Below are 22,736 nucleotides of genomic sequence, written 5' to 3' on the forward strand. Positions count from 1 at the left end.
TTCTAACTAGTGCATTACAACCTCTCTATGGCCAAGGCATGACAGATACCCCTACCGTTACTATCACAAAAATGCAAGGTGCCATAAAGGCAAATACTGCAAAATAGAAATTCATAACTGCTATTTAGATGGAGTAGGCCTAGCCCTAATATGGCATCGGTTTTGAGCGATAAGATTACTGAAACTGGACGCATGCACATACTGTAGGGCTATAGCAGTTCACAATGGAAAAATGAATCCAAATGGAAGAGAGACATTGAATTTGTAATGAAATGAAACGTAAACGACCATGAAAATACACACACTGTTCCAAATGCTGCCAGATTATGCGCTAATGTGACTCCCCGAGCGCCCAGATGTCTCCCAACCTTCCTTTATCGAATCGCATCAGCCTCGGAAAGTCTGCCGATTCAGGGGTTTCTGTCTCTGCTATACACGGTACGAGAATATATAGGGGCGGTGGGTGAGAAGGGCTGCAGTAGTCGCACCATGCACAATAAACCCTGTTTAAAAAGAGTGGTCTCTAAAATAATTTATTGCAATTAAATGAATCAGATATTTTACATAAGAAATTGCTACTGCTGCACAAACAGAATAAAAAGAACACCGTAGTAGGCCTAGCCAATGATCTATATTAACACTAGATGGCTGATGTTATGTATTGGTCAATGAGAAGCCCTGAAGCCATATTGGTACTCATTAGAAGGACCTGTCCTCCATAGGAATGAATGTTATTCTTCAGTTCTAAAATTCTACTATATCAGTATACATGTTATTGGTAGTAGCCAACATCCCTGTTAGCCACACAGGTGGGATTGCAATGTTCATAAACACATGCGAAACAATCAGCTTTCCAAACATTGATCTCTGTTTGAGTCTTTTGCCTTATAAGCAGCCAGGGGCATTGGCCTGGGTGGACACAGGCCCACCCACTGTGGAGCCAGGCCCTGCCAAGCCCACCCAATCAGATTGAGCAAAAACAAAAAAATAATACATTATTATTTAAAAAATACTCCTCAGCATTCATTGCGTTACCGGTGAACACGGTGAGAACAATACAATATGCTCTCCATACCTTTGCTAAGAATTTAACTACAGTGTTTAACATACTACAAAGAACTCTGATTGTAAAATGTCTACACTTTTTAGTCAATAGGCTATGGCTATCCATACCTGTGCATCCCTACTTCTTGGTCACCTATGTGTCTCTAAATACACCACATGACCAAATGTATGTGGACATCTGTTCGTCTAACATTTCATTCCAAAATCATGGCAATCTTGGAACATTGCAGCGGGGACTTGCTTCAATTCAGCCACAAGAGCATTAGTGAGTGAGGTCGGGCACTGATGTTGGGTGGTAAAAGATGGCGTCGACAGTGAGGGCTGCCTCGCTTCTTGCTCTTAGGAAACTTTGCAGTATTTCGTTTTTTTTATGTATTATTTGTTACATTGTTAGCCCAGAATTTTGTTGTGTTATTACATACAGCCGGGAGGAAATATTGGATATCAGAGCGGCGGTAACTCACCAGCACTACCAGCATTACGACCAGGAATACGACTTTCAATCGCTGGAAAATAAATGGGACGAACTGAAAGCACGTACAGTATATCCTAACAATGGGACATTAAAAACTGTAATACCTTATGTTTCACAGAGTCGTGGCTGAACGACGACATTACGAACATACAGCTTACAGCTTCTTAAAACTGCATTGTTGGTTAAGGGCTTGTAAGTACACATTTCACTGTAAGATCTACACCTGTTGTATTCAGCACATGTGACAAATACAATTTGATTTCACATTTGATTTGATTTTGATTTGATTACCAGGCATGCACAACACAGTAAATACATAGGTCTAAACTATAGCCTACACATAGCCTACACACCCTGTTAAGATCTCAATTGCTCGGTTTAGCAGCATTCTTGGGGTCCTACTTTCTGACAAGAGAATCCATGTGGGTGTATATGAGGATCAGTCTCATTATTGTTTAGTTTATTAGGAGCCCCATTAGCTACTGCACATGCTGCAGCTACTCTTCCTGGGGTCCACATAAAATGTACAAATGAATAACAAAGTACAGAACAATTATAGACAATAACATAATATTACATTAAATTCAAAAATAAAATAACAGTTATATATTGAGAAGACACCAAGAGACAACAAATATGGAACTATTTACAAACAATTAATATATGCATATTCTTATACACAGTACAGGTAAATTAGATCTGTAGAAAAAGGAAAGGCGCTGTTGTCACAAAAAGAGCCGTGTTGAATAGACCAAACTGCAGCGGGAATATGGATGCTCATATTTTAATTAAAAAAAAGGAGTAAAGCATCCACTGGAAAAACAATACACACGACAGGAACAGTCTTACAGGCATACAAAAACGCAGTGCAAGAACAACTACCCACAACCCCAAAGAAAAACACACACACCTATATAGGACTCCCAATCAAAGGCAACTCAACACACCTGCCTTCAATTGGAAGTCCCAATCACCAGCACAAACATTCACACATACAAAACTGCCACATCCTGACCCCAAAACTAATACAATAGCTCCATCTGCTGGTCAGGACGTGACAGCTGTGATACAATATGTATTTGAAAGCTAAGCGTACTTTCTGCCTTTTTATTGTAGAGTTAAGCAACCCTTAGCAGTGTGCGTGTGCGTGTGTGTGTGTGTGTGTGTATGTGTGTGTGCGCATTTGAGTGTGTGTGCATGGACACCGGGAGGGAGGTATTTACCCAATTTACTTAATCCCCTGGCTGTCAGTCCTTCCCAACCTGCTTGCACAAACAAGAGTACTTTTTCAACAAGCCTACTTGACAAACTTGTTGGCTAATTAGTTACTCAATGTCAAAGAATACTGTGCATGTTTTACTGAAAATGTGAAACCTGTATATCTGATTTTGACTGAGTATCAGAAAGACACACATTTAGCTAGGGCAACAGATGTAGGATCTTAATTTGAGCCAGTTTGCTACAGCAGGAAAATAATCCTGCAGTAAGAGGAAATGTGAAACCTGAATGGTGGCTGTATATCTGATTTTGACTGAATATCAGAAAGCTACACATTTAGCTAGGGCAACAGATGTAGGATCTTAATTTGAGCCAGATTGCTACAGCAGGAAAATAATCCTGCAGTAAGAAGAAATGTTAATTATTATGTGGATTTCGTAAGGGAAAATCAAGTCTGAAATTTCGAAGTGGAAATTAAACTTCAGAAGCCTCAAATATAGTATAGCCTCAAATACATTACAAGTTAAACATTTCCTGCTGGAAAGTTCTCCAGCAACAGGGTCATCAAATGAAGATCCTGCCTCTGTAGGCTATACTTTTATAGTAAACAGTTTCATTCATCTACCAATATAACCAGTGCAACTATGTGAAACACATCCTTCCACATACAAAACTTATTCACAAAACCCTTATTCACACAAAAACTCACAAAGTAAACACCCGAACAACCAAATTGAAAATTAAACAGGCATTTATTCATGTGGCATGTAATGTAATACACTGTACAAAGCATGGAAGCAGGCAGGTCTTTACATCCAATCACATACTCCCCACCAGGGCACAGTTGCATGCGTAGGCAAGGGATCCAATCAGGGTAATGTACTCCTTGAAGTCCACGGAGCCGTCAGCATCCTGGTCCAGCATCGTCATCAGGTCATCCACTTTAGGACCACCCTTCTGCTCATGCAAATGTAATATAGGATCATTTACATATACATTTGAGTTATTTAGCAGATGCTCTTATCCAGAGCAGCTTACAGGAGCAATTAGAGTTAAGTGCCTTTCTCAAGGGCACAACGACAGATTTTTCATGTAGTCGGATCACAAGTAAAGAAAGACAATATCTTAACATTTCTGTATTTAATTGTCATTCGCACTGAATGGCTGAGACTCCATGCAATATAGAATCAGTAAAAGTTCAATCAAACAAAGCATTAAATTGTTTTTATTCAAATCACAACACACTTAAAGGGGTACTTCAGGATTTTGGCATTGAAGCCCTTTATCTAGAACCCAGAGTTAGATGAACTCGTTGACACAATTTCTATGTCTCTGCGTACAGTTTAAAGGAACTGCTAGCATGCTAGTAGATACCATAGACTTCTAGTCATTGCGGTAATGCTAGTTAGAATTGGCTAGTGAAACTACCTCTAACTTCCTTCGTACTGGATGCAGAGACATAAAAATAGTATCCATGAGTTAATCTGACACTGGGAAAGTAAATAAAGGGTTTAATTGCCAAAATCCTGAAGTATCTCTTTAACAATAAAAGGTGGCATTAGAATAGCATTTACTATCTCATGAGGGGCCAGTTTCCCAGATACAGATTAAGCCTAGTCCTAGACCTAAAAAGAAAAAGTATGCTCAGTGGTAGCTAGCAGGTCGTAATGGACCAATGTGATATTCCATTAGCCGTTGCTGGATAGGTATTGTCTGGCGTAGCACAGAGAATTTTCGACCAACCTTAACTCAATTCGGCCAAACTGTCAGAGTCCAGTTGGTTTGTTTGAATTTAGAAAATGTGGAATTATTATAATGTTTTGCTCCATGAAGTAATCTAACAACGTGTTCATCGCCATCTTGTCTTTTTCAAATCTTTTCTCATTGATTGAGACAGGTGGGTCCACCCCAACGTGTTACGATGACAGTCACCTGTCTCGATCAATGAGAGAAGATTTGAAAAAGAAAAGATGGTGGCGTACACATTGTTGGATTACTTCATGGAGAAAAACATTTATTTTAATAACGGAGCATTTTCTAAATTGAAACAAACCGCATGCAACTGGACACTGACATTTTTGAAGATACATGTTTGGCCGAATCGAGAAAGAAGATCGTATCGCCAAGGTTGGTTGAATATTCTCTGTGCTACACCAAACAGTACCTATCCTCTCGTAGGCCTGGAGACTTCAGTCCTCAGGGGCCTGATTGTTATCACACTTTTTGCCCTAGCTAACACGCCTGACTCCAATAATCAACTAATCATGATCTTCAGTTAAAAATGCAATTTGTTTAAATCAGGTGTGTTTGCTAGGGATAGGGGAAAAGTGTGACACCAATCAGGCCCCCGAGGACTGGAATTGCCCAGGCTTGCGAGCATCACATTAGCCCGTTACAATCTGCTAGCTAGCTCAATGGATACTCGTCATTGAAAGTGATTTTTAGTCCAGGACTATAGGCTTAATCTGTATTCGGGAAACTGTCCCGAGGTGTTGCAGTGACTCACCCCAGCGATGTTGGGCAGCTCTGCCTTGATGAGGTTGGTTAGCTCTTTTTTGTTGAGGGTCTTGGCATCTCCACTACCAGCGTGCTTGTGGAATGTCATGATGAGAGCTCCCAGGGAGGCTTCCAGAGGTGTGGGCTGTGCCATGGTTTCTGAGGGTGATGGTGATCCTGGGGGTGGAAACTATTATAAGTAATAGGCAAGTAGCTTACATGTGGAATGCCATATGTTCTTTACGGGAATGAAGAGGACTATGTAAGTAAGTAAGCACTTACCAAATGAAGAATAGACATGTTAAATTGATAATAGTTTACTGTATTATCTTTTAAGGTTCAGTCTAAGAACTTATTCAGTTTCCTGTCGGTCTTACCTGTGTGTAGAATAGGAGAATCTGTCAGGTGCAGAGGGGGTGGAAAGTAAAGGAGCTTATATAGAACAGCATCTGGTCTGTGACACTCCCCTTGATTCCATCCTCCTCTCTGCCCTTCCCTGTTCCGTCCTCTGTTTCTCCTCACCCTCATCTCTCTCTACGCTACGCCCTTCCTGCATGTCCTTGTGTGACCTGACCTTTCATGGTAGCTGCTTCTCTATAGAATACGCTGTCTAAAAAAGTATTGTCTATATTAATAGCATCATCCTTAGCCTTAATAGCGTTTGTGTGATTAATAGTAGTCTATACACTAAAGTTGCATAACATGCAACTCAAATGAATACGAAACATTATTTGTCCTCTCTTACGTTTTTGTGAACAGTATGCCTTCGTATATTATGTATGTATCATGCAACAACAACTGGTTTAAGTTATGTAAGTAAATTGAAAGTCTGTTTTCTATTACACTGTCCGTGGCATTTCATTGAATGGTAGGGTGTGTCCATGCTCTTTGTCTTGCAGTAAATACTTGCATTCCAGATCAGGTTATATTTTAGTTTATCCTGTTTATGGTTTGTTATAGAGGTGTCATTAAAAGCACAGCCTCTCTCTAACCGTCATTTAAAACAGGCATTTTTAAATCATATCAAATGTTATTTGTCACATGCTTCGTAAACAACAGGTATAGACTAACAGTGAAATGCTAAACTTTTAGCTGTCAGAATGGTGGGTGCAGCTGGTGTATGCAGTCAGGCGCAGGAGAGCAGAGAATTGGGAGAAACATAACTTTACTCAGAATAATGAGTGGTGCAAGGTAAAACAATACACTTGCCCAAACACAAACACATCAACTTTTACACACGGGCAAGAAACAGCACCCGTCGAAATAACCAGTCACCAACATTACCGAACATGACAGAAAACAATCCCGCACAACACCATGGGGGAAACAGAGGGTTAAATACATGAACAATAATTAGGGGAATGAAAAACAGGTGTGTAGAAACAAAGACAAAACAAATGGAAAATGAAAAGTGGATCGGCGATGGCTAGTAGACCGGCGACGGCGACCGCCGAGCGCCACCCAAACAAGGAGAGGAACCGACTTCGGCTGAAGTCGTGACAGTACCCCCCCCTTGACGCGCGGCTCCAGCAGCGCACCGACGCCGGCCTCGGGGACGACCTGGAGGACGAGGTGCAGGGCGATCCGGATGGAGACGGTCGAACTCCCACAGCATCGAAGGGTCCAACACGTCCTCCACCTGCACCCAGCATCTCTCCTCCAGATCGTACCCCTCCCACTCCACAAGGTACTGAAGGCCCCTTGCCCGACGCCTCGAGTCCAGTATGGACCGAACTGCATACGCCGGAGCCCCCTCGATGTCCAGAGGGGGCGGAGGAACCTCCCGCACATCAGATTCCTGGAGCGGACCAGCCACCACCTTCCTGAGGAGAGATACATGAAACGAGGGGTTAATGTGGTAATCGGTGGGAAGCTGTAGCCTGTAACACACCTCGTTTATTCTCCTCAGGATTTTGAATGGCCCCACAAACTGCGGACCCAGCTTCCGGCAGGGCAGGCGGAGGGGCAGGTGTCTGGTCAAGAGCCAGACCCAGTCCCCCGGTCACTGAGGTGGCGGTATGCGCCAGCCTTCTGATGCCTCACGGCCCGCTGAAGGTGCACATGAGCAGCGTCCCATGTCTCCTCTGAGCGCCTAAGCCAGTCGTCCACCGCAGGAGCGAGTGGCGGAGTGAGTTCTGGGCCATCTCTGCCCAGGGTATGAACGCCGCCCACTCCCCCAGCCGGTCCTGGCAATAGAACCGCAGAAACCTTCCCACATCCTGGTTCACTCCACCTGCCCGTTACTCTCGGGGTGAAAACCTGAGGTAAGGCTGACCGAGACCCCCAGACGTTCCATGAACGCCCTCCAGACGCTTGACGTGAACTGTGGACCTCGATCAGATACTATGTCCTCAGGCACCCCGTAGTGCCGGAAGACGTGTGAACAGAGCCTCCGCAGTCTGTAGGGCCGTAGGGAGACCGGGCAAAGGGAGGAGACGGCAGGACTTAGAAAACCGATCCACAACGACCAGGATCGTGGTGTTACCCTGTGAGGGAGGTAGATCCAATAGGAAGTCCACCGACAGGTGCGACCACGGCCGTTGTGGAACGGGTAAGGGTTGTAGGGTGGCTAGGGGCCTTGCACTGAGCGCACATCGAGCAGGGGGAAACATAAACCCTCACGTCCTTATCCAAGGGGGGCCACCAGTACTTCCCACTAAGACAGAGCACTGTCCGACCGATGCCCGGATGACCAGAGGAGGGTGACGTGTGGGCCCAATAGATCAAACAGCCGGTCGCGGACAGCAGACGGAACGTACAGACGCCCAGCTGGACACTGGAGGGGAGTGGGCTCTGCACGTAATGCCCGCTTGATGTCCGTGTGCAGCTGGGAGTGTGATCCATGGACCGCTCCTCTGTGTCATACAGCCGGGACAGTGCATCTGCCTTCGCGTTCTGGGAACCTGGTCTGTAGGAAAGGGTAAACACAAAACGGGTAAAGAACATGGCCCACCTTGCCTGGCAAGGGTCCAGTCTCCTCGCCGCCCGGATGTACTCCAGATTGTGGTGGTCAGTCCAGATGAGAAAAGGGTGTTTTGCCCCCTCAAGCCAATGTCTCCACGCCTTCAAGGCCTTGACGACAGCCAACAACTCCCGGTCCCCCACGTTATAGTTTCGCTCCGCCAGGCTGAACTTCTTCGAAAAGAAGGCACAGGGGCGGAGCTTTGGTGGCATACCCGAGCGCTGAGAGAGCACGGCTCCTATCTCAGCCTCGGACGCGTCCACCTCCACTATGAACGCCAAAGAGGGATCCGGATGCGCCAGCACGGGAGCCGAGGTAAACAGAGCCCTCAGGTGTCCAAAAGCCCTGTCCGCCTCAGCCGACCACTGCAAACGCACCGGGCCCCCCTTCAGCAGTGAGGTAATAGGAGCCGATACCTGACCAAAGCCCCGGATAAACCTCCGGTAGTAGTTGGCAAACCCTAGAAACTGCTGCACTTCCTTTACCGTGGTGGGAGTTGGCCAATTATGCATGGCTGAAATGCGGTCACTCTCCACCCCTGATGTGGAAATGCGATACCCTAAGAAGGAGACTGCCTGCTGGAAGAACAGGCATTTCTCAGCCTTGACGTACAGGTCATGCTCCAACAGTCAGTCGTCCAAGTACCCTGCGCACCAGAATGTCATCAATATACACCACTACACCCTGCCCATGCAGGTCCCTGAAAATCTCATCTACAAAGGCTTGGATGACTGATGGAGCATTCATCAAACCGTACGGCATGACGAGGTACTCATAATGGCCTGATGTTGAACTAAACGCCGTCTTCCACTCATCTTCCTCCTGGATACGCACCAGGTTGTATGCGCTCCTGAGATCCAGTTTAGTGAAGAAGCGCGCCCCGTGCATTGACTCAATCGCCATGGCGATAAGAGGTAGCGGGTAACTGTACCTCACCGTGATTTGATTGAGACCTCGATAGTCAATACACGGGCGCAGACCTCCATCCATCTTCACAAAAAAGAAACTCGAGGAGGCAGGTGAAGTGAGGGCCGAATGTACCCCTGCCCCAGAGATTCAGAGACATATGTTTCCATAGCCGCCGTCTCCTCTTGGGACAGGGGATACACGTGACTCCTGGGAAGTGCTCCGTCTACCAGGAGATTTATCGCACAATCCCCCCGTCGATGGAGTGGTAATTGAGTCGCCTTCTTTTTGTGCTCGGGGAGGCGCATGGTGGAGACCTGGTCTGGACTTTCCACCGTATTAGCACCGACGGAAACCCCTAAACACCTCCCCGAGCACTTTCGTGACCACCCCGTGAGAGCCCTCTGTTGCCACGAAATAGTGGGGTCATGAGAGGCCAACCAGGGTAGGCCCAGCACCACGGGAAATGCAGGAGAATCAATAAGGAAAAGACTGATTCTCTCCTTGTGACCCTCCTGCGTAACTATGCCCAGTGACCTCCCTAATTAGCCCTGACCCTAATGGTCGACTATCTAGGGCGTGCACAGGGATGGGCCTGTCCAAAGGAACAATGGGGATCCCTAAACTATGGGCAAATTATCTGTCAATAAAATTCCCAGCTGCGCCTGAATCTATGAGCGCCTTATGCTGGGAATGCGGGGGGAAAAAAATCAGGAAAATTAATAAACAAAAACATGTGAGCAACAGGGGGCTCTGGTGAGCCTGGTGCCGACTCACCTGGGACGACACGAGAGTGCCCTGCCTGCTGCCTCGACTTCCATAGGAACCTCCCCAGCACCGACCGGCAGTGTGCCCTCTGCGGCCACAGACGGTGCATGGAACGGCCCCTCCTCCGGTCGCCCTAAGTGCAGCATCTCCCAGCTCCATGGGCGTTGCAGCGGTGGTGCTGGGAGATGGAACAAACAAAGCCAGATCTGGACGTCCGTAGGGAGTCGGCCTGCAGGGACACCACACTCACCTTTGACCAGCTGGTGGACATGTTCATCCGGTTGGATAACCTGCTGGCTACCCGCAGACGTCCTCACACAAACTACAATGGTAGTGATCGATCAGGGCCCTGTCGTTCCATCCCGCGCTGGCGGCCAGGGTGTGAAAGTCCAATGCAAACTCCTGTGCGCTCCTCGTCCCCTGCCTAAGGTGAAAAAGCCGTTCACCCGCCGCTCTACCCTCAGGTGGGTGGTCGAAAACTGCCCTGAAGCTGTGGGTGAACTCCTCGAATTGGTCCAACACCTCTTGTCCTTCCCCCCATACGGTGTTTGCCTACTCTAGGGCTTTCCCTGAGAGGCAGGGGACAAGGGCGGACACGCTCTCACGGCCCGAGGGAGCCGGGTGAATGGTTGCCAGGTAGAGCTCCAGCTGGAGTAGGAACCCCTGACATCCCGAAGCCGTCCCATCATACTCCCTCGGAAGAGCGAGCCGAATACCACTGGGACCAGGTGAAGGAGGGGTGGGTAGTGGTGCCATTGGTGGTGTAGGCGGAGGCGCTGGAGGCACTCATCTTCTCTCCCAGCGATCCATCGTCTGCAGGATGCGATCCATGGCGGTGCCGAGATGTTGCAGCATGGCCGCATGCTGCTGGACGCGCTCCTCGACCCCTAATACGGGGTTGTCTGCTCCTGGGTGCAGCTGGTGTATGCAGTCAGGCGCAGGAGAACAGAGAATTGAGAGCAACGTAACTTTACTCAGAATAATGAATGGTGCAAGGTAAAACAGTACACTTGCCCAAACACAAACACACGAACATCAACTTTTACACACGGGCAAGAAACAGCACCCGTCGAAATAACCAGTCACCAACATTACCGAACATGACATAAAACAATCCCGCACATCACCATGGGGGAAACAGAGGGTTAAATACATGAACAATAATTAGGGGAATGAAAAACAGGTGTGTAGAAACAAAGACAAAACAAATGGAAAATGAAAAGTGGATCGGCAATGGCTAGTAGACCGGCAACGCCGAGCGCCGCCCAAACAAGGAGAGGAACCGACTTCGGCTGAAGTCATGACAGCCCAGTGACAAAGAGAGTATGTGTTTATACTGTTGTTTTGATTATACAACAGTATAAATATCACTTGGCTAAGTCATCTGAAGAGCTGAAGGACTAATGTGACTGATGATAAACCTGCAAATAAGTCTGTGGAAATGTAACATGAGATTAAATTCACTCATAATTACTCACCCCTATCAAAATGAAACCTACAGTTGTATTGCTTCTAATAAGTAGTACGTAATCATTTTGTAACTTCGGTGAACTATCCCTTTAATATTTCAAATACACACTGTGGACTCAATTCAATTGTAGAGCCTTAGCTGGATTCATGTAGTTGCACTTTTTCCCATGGTCAAAACAAATCACAATGGTTTTGCGCACTGTGAATACCTCCTAGACATCCTCGCAGGTGGATGCTTCAATTTGACAGATGTTTTTATGGATACTAATTTCACTTTTAATCTGATACGGATCATTTGATGATGAAGATGGTATGGATCTTACATTTGGCACACCTGTAATAATAACATATGTGTTGTTGGCATTGTGCCACTGGTGAAGTTCCTCCTGTGAGAAACATTTCTGACATCTTCTCATGACATTCTCATTTGAACGCTAGGCTCACTACACAAAGCCACTCCCACAACTTTAGCTGCTTACAAAAAGTGAGTTGCAAAAGAGATTTGATAAATGCCATTCACAGCAAATTAAATGTGCCTCTATAAGGCACAAAACACCAGGGAAATGATGACAGTTCCAGAAGTTTTTTGTAGTATAAAAAGAAAGTTGCATATGTACTGTATGTTCTCAACAATTGGCTAAACCTAATGACCAGTGTTTCGGCAACACAGTGCCTTCAGGTTTTAGTGTATCAAATATTTATCTTGGGTATGGACAGTTTGGTTTGGCTGTTTCTCTCTCTCACTGACCATGTAGATATTCAAGTTGAACTCGTTTGGTTGTGAAGTTGATTTTACTATCATTGGAGTTATACAAATAGAGAACCCTCATGCATGATAAACAGCTCAAAGAGCCATTGAATGTCATATGTGAGTCATACACTGATGATGCATAGAGAAATTAAGATTGGGAAAGAGTTAGGAGCAGGGCCTTTTGGAGGCCCTAAGCGAGACTTTGTGACAAACTACATGCAATTCTACTCATTTTGCCCCCTGGAGGTCAGGCACCTGGGCACGTGCCTTGTCGGTATTCGGCCATGATTAGGCCTACAACAAATTTAGATAGCTGGCTAGACTGATTTACCAATCTAAAAAGTGTTAACTGACATAGCTAATTGAGTGACTGACATAACCAGAGAAACATTGCTGATGCAGAACCAATTTCAAACTTGCACCTTGTGTATTCTGCTATTCTAACTCTCAACAGTAAGCTGAGACCCAGTCTGAGTAAAAACAAATACAAATCTTTTGGGGGAGGGGGGGGGGGGGGGGGGGTTGCGACCCCTGGAGCAGATTGAGGGGGAAAAGGGTATACACCGAAAAGGGTGTTTTTTTTTAAAGAAGCTGGGTGTTGTCGCCAGGTGACCCTCACTATATGCCCATGTCTTTTTGGTCAGCAAATTATTTCAAACACATTTATGCACACACACCAGAGATAGAGAGGGAGGGAGAGTCTGGTTAGGGGAAAGAGAGGGGTGAGTTTAATTTAAAAAAATGTAACTAGGCAAGTCATTTAAAAACAAATTCTTATTTACAATGACGGCCTACCAAAAGGCAAAAGGCTTCCTGCGGGGATGGGGGTTGGGATAATTTTTATTTTTTTAATGATATATAAATATAGGACAAAACACACATCACGACAAGAGAGACAACCCAACACTACATAAAGAGAGACCTAAGACAACAACATAGCATGGTAGCAACACAACATGGTAGCAGCACAAATCATGGTACAAACATTATTGGGTACAGACAACAGCACAAAGGGCAAGAAGGTAGAGACAACAATACATCACACAAAGCAGCCACAACTGTCAGTAAGAGTGACCCTCTTTAAACGAAGAGATTGAGATGAAACTGTCCAGCTTGAGTGTTTGTTGCAGCTTGTTCCAGTCATTAGCTGCAGCGAACTGAAAAGAGGAGAGACCCATGGATTATGTGTGCTTTGGTGACCTTTAACAGAATGTGACTTGCAGAACAGGTTAGGGCAGAGAAGCAAGACAGAGAAAAAGAAAGGAATGAAATGGGAGAGATAAAGAGAAGTCTGCCATTTCATCAGCTTCCCCTTATCGCTGCGGTTCCAAACAACCGCATTTAAAACTGTATTTTAAATATTTCACTTATAGTACAGTAATATGTCATTAAAGATATTTCACTAGAGGGCATAAAAACATGACTTATATTAAAGAAATGGACCCGACCATCTAAAAGTTTCAATGTCGCACAATAAAACTGCTGCACCTCTCCATTAGGATCGCTTTACAAGGTCGTTGTAGAGGCAGATTGCTATTTGCTATTTAACCACATAGTGTTGATATGTGAAGCTGCCAAATATACATTACTGCTTTTCTCAAATGTATCTAAATGTACAGCAAAACATAAGAACATGTGGCATACAAATCTATTTGAAATGATTTTCATGAGAGGTTTCCATTAGCTAACCCACTAATATAAAAAATGTGCTGCAGGCTACAGTCACAGACGGTGGAAAGATTTTTGACAGGGGTGCAGGTTTTTTTTGTCTGATTTAGATATTTATGCTTTAATTTCCGAGGGAGGTATTTACTCAGTTTAATCAACCCCCTTGCTGTCAGTCCTTCCCAACCTGTTTGCACAAATAAGAGTACTTTTTCAACAAGCACCCCGTCTAGCCTGCTCAACAAACTTGTTGGCTTGTTAGTTACTCAATGTCAAAGAATAATGTGCATGTTTTGCTGAAAATGTGAAACCTGTATGGTGAATATCAGAAAGCTACACATTTAGCTAGGGCAACAGATGTAGGATCTTAATTTGAGCCAGTTTGCTACAGCAGGAAAATAATCTGATCCAAGATGGTGTAGCAGTCAGACATCTTTGTCTTTGTCTTGTCCCATGTACATATCTTTTTCTTCGCATTCTTTTTAATATTTTTCCTTAAACCTCAACTTCAAAATACTCTCCTGCAACCCGCCTCACCCAATGTGGTGTGGATCTGTTTTTTTTCTAAAGTATTTCGACTTCAATTGGAACGGGAATTCCTCAACTGAAGCTAGCTAGCTAACTAGCTACCAGCTATCAGTCAGCTAACCTTTAGCTCGGAAAGCTCTCGCCAGTTCGTACAACGCGTTTCAAACCAGAGCATACCGGACCTATTTTTCTCTCCATATCCCCGGATTCCTACCGCAAACTCTGAACCTTTTCATCTGGACCGTCGCTGCTAGCTAACCGCAACCCGGGTTGACTACTCCTGGCTAACGTTTCCATCGCGGAGCAAGCACTAATTAGCCTGGAGCTAGCCCATGCTATGCCCATCTCCCGGCGAGGGCTCCTGGGCTACTCCCCTGAAGGCCCATTCTGCTAACCGCGGCCTGCTAGTTATCTAGAGCATATTGGACTGTTAGCTGATCCATCGGCCAGTTTCTTGGACCACTATACCCATTTTGCCAATTGGACTTGGACCCCTCTTCTACTTGGAACCCTACTAATTCCACGACTGGTCTATCGACGTCACCGCACGAGAAGGCAAAAACAGACTTTCCCCCATCGCGACGTCCCTCTAAAGCCCTTCTGCTAACTTACTAGCCCCGGCCTGCTTACTGTCTGAATCACCGTGACCCCAGCCACTCACTGGACCCATACGATTCACTTGGCTGCGCATGCATCTCCCTAATATCAATATGCCTTGTCCATTATTGTCCTGGTTAGTGATTACTGTCTTATTTCACTGTAGAGCCTCTAGCCCTGCTCAATATGCTTTAACCAACCATGTTCCACCTCCCACATATGCGATGACATCACCTGGTTTAAACGTCTCTAAAGACTCTCTCTCTCATCATTACTCAATGCCTAGGTTTACCTCCAATGTACTCTCTTCCTACCAAACCTTTGTCTGTACATTATGCCTTGAATCTATGCTATCATGCCCAGAAACCTGCTCCTTTTACTCTCTGTTCCAAACGTGCTAGACGGCCAGTTCTTATAGCCTTTAGCTGTACCCTTATCCTACTTCTCCTCTGTTCCTCTGGTGATGTAGAGGTTAATCCAGGACCTGCAGTGCCTAGCTCCACTCCTACTCCCCAGGTGCTCTCATTTGTTGACTTTTGTAACCTTAAAAGCCTACTCCCTAAGTTTGCTCTATTCACTGCTTTAGCACATTCTGCCAACCCAGATGTCTTAGCTGTGTCTGAATCCTGGCTTAGGAAAACCACCAAAAACCCTGAAATTTCCATCCCTAACTGTAACATTTTCCGCCAAGATAGAACTGCCAAAGAGTGCAGCTGTCACGGCTGTCGAAAGGATCGGACCAAAGTGCAGCGTGGTTGTAGTTCCACATTTTATTAAATCCGTGAAACTTTGCAAAACGTAAATAACTGAATTTACAAAACAACAAACCGTGACGCAGAGCGAAACAAACACTACTCAAAAGATAATCACCCACAAAACCCAGGAAGAAAAACCCCTACTTAAATATGATCTCCAATTAGAGGCAACGAGGACCAGCTACCTCCAATTGGAGATCAACCCAAAAAACAACAACATAGAAATAGAACAACTAGAACTTAAACATAGAAATAGAAAACATAGAAAAACACAAAACACCCCCTGTCACGCCCTGACCTACTCTACCATAGAAAATCACATCTTACTATGGTCAGGACGTGACAGCAGCGTTGCAATCTACTGCAGAGATAGCCTGCAGAGTTCTGTCTTACTATCCAGGTCTGTACCAAAACAATTCGAGCTTCTACTTCTAAAAATGCACCTTTCCAGAAACAAGTGTCTCACCGTTGCCACTTGCTATAGACCACCCTCTGCCCCCAGCTGTGCCCTGGACACCATATGTGAATTGAATTCCCCCCATCTATCTTCTAAGCTCGTGCTGCTAGGTGACCTAAATTGGGACATGCTTAACACCCTGGCCATCAAGCTTGATGGCCTCAATCTCACACAAATTATCAATGAACCTACCAGGTACAACCCCAAATCCGTAAACACAGGCACCCTCATAGATATCATCCTAACTAACTCGCCCTCCATGTACACCTCTGCTGTTTTCAACCAAGATCTCAGCGATCACTGCCTCATTGCCTGCATCCGTAATGGGTCTGCGGTCAAACGACCACGCCTCTTCACTGTCAAACGCTCCGTGAAACACTTCAGAGAACAGTCCTTTCTAATCGACCTCGCCGGGGTATCCTGGAATGACATAGACTTCATCCCGTCAGTAGAGGATGCCTGGTTATTCTTTAAAACTGCCATCCTCACCATCTTAAATAAGCATGCTCCATTCAAAAATGTAGAACCAGGAATAGATATAGCCCTTGGTTCACTCCAGACCTGTCTGCCCTTGACCAGCACAAAGACATCCTGTTGCGTTCTGCATTAGCATCGAATAGCCCCCGTCATATTCAACTTTTCAGGGAAGTTAGGAACCAATATACACAGGCAGTTAGGAAAGCTAAGGCTAGCTTTTTCAAACAGAAATTTGCATCCTGTAGTCATTGGCGAAAATCTGCTATCAACTTTGGAGGGGACAATTACATGAAATTTTCTCAAGAGCAATTCCTGAGGGGGACACCAAAAGTAGTGCTGTAACACATAGCCTACATTGTAATATGGTAAATGTATATTGAGGAACCAAAGAAATAAGGTTTTTGCCGTACTCCTAACTACCGGTACCCAAAACTACACAACTAATCACAACAGCAATACCATTGCCTTTAACAAATCTTAGTTCAGTCACCAGTTTAAGTTGAGAGTGGGGGTATCCATGGCATTTTCCAATTATGTTCCTATTTTACAAGTTAAAAAAATTGAGAACCTTTCATAATGTTGCCAAACAAAGACTCAACAAACTTACCTGAGACTCCCCGTCTCTGCCAGTCTGTCCCTGCATATCTGTCCCCAACTCTGCTGTCTGTGTGCCATCTGTTGCCTGCTCTGCCTAATGACATCATTGTGAATCATTTCCATTAGAATTTCATTTCTTTCTTATGAACATTTTATCAACTAGTCTTTGAGATATTCGGCAACTAGGGTTCTTACTATGCGTTTTGGTGTATTGAAAAATACTCTGATGTCCGTCTTTTATTTTTCTGCCATTTTTCTACCTGGCTGGCTGGCGGGCTACACAGTGTGTAGTTTATTTACAGTAGGAGATGGGCTTCTATCATCTTCAATCATTCTATTTGGGCTTCGATCTAAAAGGTAGCTAGCAAATGTGAAACGGATTAAAATGACAAGAGTTGACAGCTGTATGAGTTCACCATTTACACAACATATGCTGCAACCTTTTGTAATTTTAATAGTTTGTTTCATATTGGCTGGCTTCCAACAATAGCTGAATTTGCAAAGCTAGCGAGCACCAATTCAGTTTCAGTGGTGTTTGCTATAATCTTTGCTACCCGGGTTAAATAAAGGTGAAATAAAATAAATTAATAAAAGTTCACTTGCGACAATTTAGCTTTTGCAACGAGACCATTAAATATATTTAAGACAATGGTAGAAGAGATTGTAGTTCAGTTTGGATTTCAGTTTATCGCTAACCTTATCACAGGGACTTTGAAGCACTAACTTACATCATCTGCATGCTGATTCCATCTTTGACGACGCCACATAAATGGAATAGGTACTAGCTAGCTTAATAGTTAATATTTGCGCGCTAGCTCTGCATATTCAGCTAGTGTGTGTGCGCGATTGACTGGATTAACCTCACGTCAGTTACGTTCATTGAGTGCCTTTCAGACAGTAGATACGACCTCTACATTACCTAGCAAGCTAAGGAACTGGCAGTGGATCAAACCATTGTGAGGCAAAGGGTGGGGGGGTTGCAATCTTTTGAAACTTAAAAATGCGCTATTTAGTGTCTATAATCAGCACAATTGCTTTCATTGCGTATTATTAATATTATTTAAATTACATAGTTATGTTTCAGTGATATATTGGGGGGGACAAATCATATTTTTCCCAGGATGGGGGGGTCGTGTCCCCCCCGTCCCCCCCGGGATTTCCGCCCCTGCCTGTAGTACAAACTCAAAAAAGTTCTGGGACACTCTAAAGTCCATGGAGAATAAGAGCACCTCCTCCCAGCTGCCCACTGCACTGAGGCTAGGAAACACTGTCACTCCCGATAAATCCACAATAATTGAGAATTTCAATAAGCATTTTTCTACGGCTGGCCATGCTTTCCACCTGGCTACCCCTACCCCGGTCAACAGCCCTGCGCTCCCCACAGCAACTCGCCCAAACCTCCCCCACTTCTCCTTCACCCAGATCCAGATAGCTGATGTTCTGAAAGAGCTGCAAAATCTGGACCCCTACAAATCAGCCGGGCTAGACAATCTGTACCCTCTCTTTCTAAAATTATCTGCCAAAATTGTTGCAACCCCTACAACTAGCCTGTTCAAACTCTCTTTCGTATCGTCTATGATTCCCATAGATTGGAAAGCTGCCGCGGTCATCCCCCTCTTCAAAGGAGGAGACACTCTAGACCCAAACTGCTACAGACCTATATCTATTCTACCCTGCCTTTCTAAGGTCTTTGAAAGCCAAGTTAATAAACAGATTACCGACCATTTCGAATCTTGCCGCACCTTCTCCACTATGCAATCTGGTTTCAGAGCTGGTCATGGGTGCACCTAAGCCACACTCAAGGTCCTAAACAATATCATAACCGCCATCGATAAAAGACAATACTGTGCAGCCGTATTCATCGACCTGGCTAAGGCTTTCGACTCTGTCACAATATTGGCAGACTCAACAGCCTTGGTTTCTCAAAGGATTGCCTCGCTTGGTTCACCAACTACTTCTCCAATAGAGTTCAGTATGTCAAATTGGAGGGCCTGTTGTCCGGACCTCTGGCAGTCTCTGTGGGGGTGCCACAGGGTTCAATTCTCGGGCCGACTCTCTTCTCTGTATACATCAATGATCGCTCTTGCTGCTGGTGATTCTTTGATCCACCTCAACGCAGACGACACTATTCTGTATACCTCTGGCCCTTCTTTGGACACTGTGTTAACTAACCTCCAGATGAGCTTCAATGCCATACAACTCTCCTTCCGTGGCCTCCAACTGCTCTTAAATGCAAGTAAAACTAAATGCATGCTCTTCAACCGATCGCTGCCTGCACCTGCCCGCCCGTCCAGCATCACTACTCTGGACGGTTCTGACTTAGAATATGTGGACAACTACAAATACCTAGGTGTCTGGTTAGACTGTAAACTCTCCTTCCAGACTCACATTAAACATCTCCAATCCAAAATGAAATCTAGAATCAGCTTCCTATTTCGCAACAAAACATCCTTCACTCATGCTGCCAAACATACCCTCGTAAAACTGACCATCCTACCGATCCTTGACTTCGGCGATGTCATTTACAAAATAGCCTCCAACACTCTACTGTAATGTAATGTAATACACCGTACAAAGCAGATGGAAGCAGGCAGGTCTTTACATTCAATCACATACTCCTCACCAGGTCACAGTTGTATGCGTAGGCAAGGGATCCAATCAGGGTAATGTACTCCTTGAAGTCCACGGAGCCGTCAGCATCCTGGTCCAGCATCGTCATCAGGTCATCCACTTCAGGACCACCCTTCTGCTCATGTCAATGTAATATAGGATGTAATATAATATACATTTTAGTAATTTAGCAGACTCTCTTATCCAGAGCAATTTACAGGAGCAATTAGAGTTAAGTGCCTTGCTCAAGGGCACATCGACATACTTTTCATGTAGTCGGATCACAAGTAAAAAAAGACACAATACCTTAACATTTCTGTATTTAATTGTCAATCGCACTGAATGGCTGAGACTCCATGCAATATAGAATAAGTCAAAGTTCAATCAAACAAAGAATGAAATTGTTTTTATTCAAATCTCAACACACTTAAAGCGATACTTCAGGATTTTGGCATTGAAGCCCTTTATCTAGAACCCAGAGTTAGATGAACTCGTGGAACCAATTTCTATGTCTCAGTGTACAGTTTAAAGGAACTGTCACGCCCTGATCTGTTTCACCTGTGCTTGTGATTGTCTCCACCCCCTCCAGGTGTCACTTATTTTCCCCAGTGTATTTATCCCCGTGTTTCCTGTCTCTCTGTGCTAATTCGTCTTGTCTGGTTCAAGTCAACCAGTGTGGTTTTCCCCGTGCTCCTGCTATTCTCTCTTTTGCTAGTCCTCATGGTTTTGACCCTTGCCTGTTTTCTGGACTCTGTACCTCCTGGACTCTGATCTGGTTTTGACCTTTTGCCTGTCTATGACTATTTGCTTGCCTACCCCTTCTGGAACTAATAAATATCACACACTCAAGCCATCTGCCTCCTGTGTCTGGGTCTGAGCCCTTATAGGAACTGATAGCATGCTAGTAGATACCATAGACTTCTAGTCATTGTGGAAATGCTAGTTAGAATTGGCTAGTGAAACTACCTCTAACTTCCTTCGTACTGGATGCAGAGACATAAAAATACTATCCATGAGTTAATCTGACACTGGGAAAGTAAATAAAGGGTTTAATTGCCAAAATCTCAAAGTATCTCTTTAATAAAAGGTGGCATAAGAATAACATTTACTATTTCATGAGGGGCCAGTTTCCCAGATACAGATCAAGCCTAGTATGCTTAATAGTAGCTAGCAGATTCAGATTACTTCATGGAGCAAAACATTTATTTTAATAACGGAGCATTTTCTAAATTGAAACAAACCATCTGCAACTGGACACTGACAATTTTGGCCGAATCGAGAAAGAAAATCGTATTGTTAAGGTTGGTTGAATATTCTCTGTGCTACACCAAACAGTACCTATCCTCTCGCAGGCCTGGGCACTCCAGTCCTCAGGGGCCTGATTGGTGTCACACTTTTTGCCCTAGCTAACACACCTGACTCCAATAATCAACTAATCATGATCTTCAGTTAAAAATGCAATTTGTTTAAATCAGGTGTGTTTGCTAGGGATTGGGGAAAAGTGTGACGCCAATCAGGCCCCCGAGGACTGGAATTGCCCAGGCCTGCGAGCATCACATTAGCCTGTTACAATCTGCTAGCTAGCTCAATGGATACTCTTCATTGAAAGTGATTTTTAGTCCAGGACTAAAGGCTTAATCTGTGTCTTGGAAACTGGCCCGAGGTGTTGCAATGACTCACCCCAGCAATGTTGGGCAGCTCTTTTTTGTTGAGGGTCTTGGCATCTCCACTACCAGCGTGCTTGTGGAATGTCATGATGAGAGCTCCCAGGGAGGCTTCCAGAGGTGTGGGCTGTGCCATGGTGTCTGAGACTGATGGTGATCCTGGGGGTAGAAACTATTATAAGTAGTAGGCAAGCAGCTTACATGTGGAATGCCTTATGTTCTTTATAGGAATGAAGAGGACTATGTCAGTAAGCACTTACAAAACCAAGAACAGACATATTAAATTGATAATAGTTTACTCAGACCAATGATATCACACAGATTACTGACTTGAACTCTTGTTTAAATGCATGAACAGATGGAGACATTACAAGTATTTGGACACAGTAGTGTAGTAAATAAATGTACAGTATAACCTTTGTTAATGATTCTTTCCAGTCACGCAACCGTACCTTATGTTGATTACTGTTCCAAATGACATTCATGTACGATATCTAACCCAAAAGCATTTAAAAAATGGATTTTACATGTTCCTGCTTTGTACCCTATTATCAAATTTTTATTGGTCACGTACACATACAGTATTTACAGATGTTATTGCAGGTGCTGCTAAATGCTTATGCTTCTGCTACAACTGTGCAGTAATACCTTACAATATACGAAAATCCCAAAAATGTAAAGTCCATGATCAGTTCCTTCGTTCTGTTGATGTTGAAGGAGCGATTATTTTCCTGCCACTACTTCGGCAGGGCCCTCACCTCTTCCTTGTATTATCTTTTAAGATTGTCTAAGAACGTATTCAGTTTCCTGTCGGTCTTACCTGTGTGTAGAATAGGAGAATCTGTCAGGTGCGGACGGGGTGGAAAGTAAAGGAGCTTATATAGAACAGCACCTGGCCTGCGACACTGTTATTTGTCACATAAATACAAATGCAAGTATTTTTGGGGAGGCTTGCGTCGCCCTGGCGGCCAGGGGCCTAAGCAACCGCAAATGTCACTCATGCCTGGAGCAGATTGAGAGGGGAAAAGGGTGTAGGCCGAAAAGTTTTTTCTATTATTAGGAAGCTGGGTGTTGTCGCTAGGTGACCCTCCTTATACGCCCATGTCTTTTTGGTCAGCAAATTATGTCTTAACACGTTTATGCCACACACACACACACACACACACACACACACACACACACACACACACACACACACACACACACACACACACACACACACACCAGAGATGGAGAGGGAGGGCGAGTCTGGTTTGGGGAAAAAGAGGGGGGTGA

At 44.7% G+C, this 22,736-nt stretch overlaps 2 protein-coding genes across 2 annotated transcripts; both read right to left on the reverse strand.

The window, feature by feature from the left end:
- Positions 1–3,491: 3,491 nt before the first annotated feature.
- LOC106570104 (protein S100-A1) lies at positions 3,492–5,740 on the reverse strand. Its single transcript, XM_014142112.3, has 3 exons — positions 5,632–5,740; positions 5,265–5,431; positions 3,492–3,715 (listed from the first exon to the last, which is right to left on the reverse strand). Exons 2-3 carry the CDS (start codon positions 5,406–5,408, stop codon positions 3,578–3,580), a joined length of 282 nt encoding a protein of 93 aa, XP_013997587.3. The 5' UTR covers positions 5,409–5,431; positions 5,632–5,740; the 3' UTR covers positions 3,492–3,577.
- A 7,156-nt stretch (positions 5,741–12,896) lies between these two features.
- Positions 12,897–22,444, reverse strand: LOC106570103 (protein S100-A6-like). The gene is made up of 4 exons (XM_014142110.3): positions 22,282–22,444; positions 21,478–21,620; positions 19,811–19,933; positions 12,897–13,268 (listed from the first exon to the last, which is right to left on the reverse strand). Exons 2-4 carry the CDS (start codon positions 21,595–21,597, stop codon positions 13,173–13,175), a joined length of 339 nt encoding a protein of 112 aa, XP_013997585.2. The 5' UTR covers positions 21,598–21,620; positions 22,282–22,444; the 3' UTR covers positions 12,897–13,172.
- Between the last annotated feature and the right edge of the window lie 292 nt (positions 22,445–22,736).

This window comes from Salmo salar, chromosome 14 (assembly GCF_965601325.2).
Source record: "Salmo salar chromosome 14, fSalSal1, whole genome shotgun sequence".
Classification (NCBI taxonomy): Eukaryota; Metazoa; Chordata; class Actinopteri; order Salmoniformes; family Salmonidae; genus Salmo; species Salmo salar.